The sequence below is a fragment of the Coturnix japonica genome (genome assembly GCF_001577835.2).
Source record: "Coturnix japonica isolate 7356 chromosome 2 unlocalized genomic scaffold, Coturnix japonica 2.1 chr2random1962, whole genome shotgun sequence".
Classification (NCBI taxonomy): Eukaryota; Metazoa; Chordata; class Aves; order Galliformes; family Phasianidae; genus Coturnix; species Coturnix japonica.
Window position 1 is genome coordinate 1 of NW_015439354.1, and position 1638 is coordinate 1638.

General features: G+C 62.9%; 1 protein-coding gene across 1 annotated transcript; it reads left to right on the forward strand.

Annotated features, from left to right (window-relative positions):
* Positions 1–45: 45 nt before the first annotated feature.
* On the forward strand, positions 46–1530 carry LOC107306796 (nucleolar protein 7-like). Its single transcript, XM_015850144.2, has 5 exons — positions 46–278; positions 367–804; positions 887–947; positions 1023–1081; positions 1188–1530. Exons 2-5 carry the CDS (start codon positions 641–643, stop codon positions 1264–1266), a joined length of 363 nt encoding a protein of 120 aa, XP_015705630.1. The 5' UTR covers positions 46–278; positions 367–640; the 3' UTR covers positions 1267–1530.
* Positions 1531–1638: the final 108 nt, after the last annotated feature.

A 1638-nucleotide genomic window follows, 5' to 3' on the forward strand; every position in this document is an offset into this window, starting at 1 on the left:
GCCACCAAACATACACCTTTACTAGATCAGGTTGCCCAGGGCCCCGTCCAACCTGGTCTTGAACACCTCCAAGGACGGGGCATCCACAACCTCCCTGCGCAGCCTGTTCCAGGCTTTCTGTCAGCTCTTTACCTGCTTTAACACCGGTCTTTGTCTTTGCAGGTGGGCACCTCCTCGGTGGTGTACCCCGCCGCCATGTTCGCCCCGCAGGTGTCGTCCCGCGGGGTGCCGGTGGCAGAATTCAACACGGAAGCCACTCCCGCTACAGACAGGTTCAGGTAACGCTGCTCTGCAGTCTGACCCCCTCCATCCTCCTCGTCCTGTTCTCCTGCCGCTCGCAGCCCTTCACACACTTTCTCCTTCCAGGTTCCACTTCCAGGGCCCATGTGGAAGCACGCTGCCGCCTGCCTTAGCCCGCCACGAGTCCGAGATCATCGCCTGAGGCGGGGCGGGGGCGGTGGGGCGGGGCGGGGCGGCGGGCCCCGATCGTGCCAATAAAGCGTGTGGAGCGGCAGCCCCTGTGTCGTGGTCTGACTGCCGGCAACGGGATAAAGGTAGAGCGGAAGGAAGTCCGAGGAACGACTTCGGAAGTCGGCGGAGCTTTTCCGGGTCGCGCTGAGACGCGTTGCGGAGCGTGGCCATGGTGCGGCGGCTCAGACGGCAGAAGGGGAAGGCGGCCCCCGTCGGCCCGTCCGCCGCTTCGCCCTCCTCGGAGGATGAGGAGCCCCCCGAGGAGCTGTCGTTCGGCACGGCCAGGGCGGAGGCCGAGGCCGAGAGGAAGCTCGTGGGGGAGGCGGCGCGGAGGTACGGGCTGCCCTGTCCCCTTTCCCACCCCCCCGTCACACAGCGCTCCGCTCACGGCGGATCCCCCCCCATCGCTCCGCAGGCACCGGGAGCTGCTGAAGGAGAAGCGGCGGCGGCGGCAGGAGCTGTTCACGGAGCAGAAGGTACCGCGGTCGCCCCGCAGCCCGCACCGGGCCGGGCCGGCCGGGCCCCGCGTCCTCACCGCTTTTTCTCCGTAGAGAAGGAAGCTGCTGCCCGAGGCCCTGCTGCAGGAGCTGGCCGCAGCCCCGCCTGCACGGTGAGGGGAGGGCGGGGAGACACGGGCGGCTTGTCTGGGGCCCTTGGCTGCACGAAGCCGGAGTGTGCTGAGTGTGGCAGTAACGTGTTTTCCCCTTCCCTCGTAGAGCAGATGAGCCGAGCCCCCCTGCTGCACCAGGTACTTTGGATGTTCTGTTTCCACAGCTCACAGTTAGCAGAGAATGAAGGTGGGATTAGACCTTCCCTTTCCAGCAGCGCGTGGCTTTTCTATTGCACTGATTGTTCTTTTTTGGCCTGTACGGAATCCCATCTATTTGGGACTGATGGCAGGGAACAGGAAAGCACTGTAGCTTTTAGGCTGCCTTTTTCAGCAGCTCTCTGAGGGCACCGCTGCTGGGTTTTACCAATCAGAGCAGCTGAAAAGTGCCTCCTGGCTGCTTGTTCACAGCTTGTGTTGCTTCACAGAATCACAGAATCACAGAATCACAGAATCACAAAATGACCCAGGTTGGAAGGGACCTCAAGGATCATGTAGTTCCAACCCCCCTGCCTAGCAGGGCCACCAAACATACACATTTACTAGATCAGGTTGCCCAG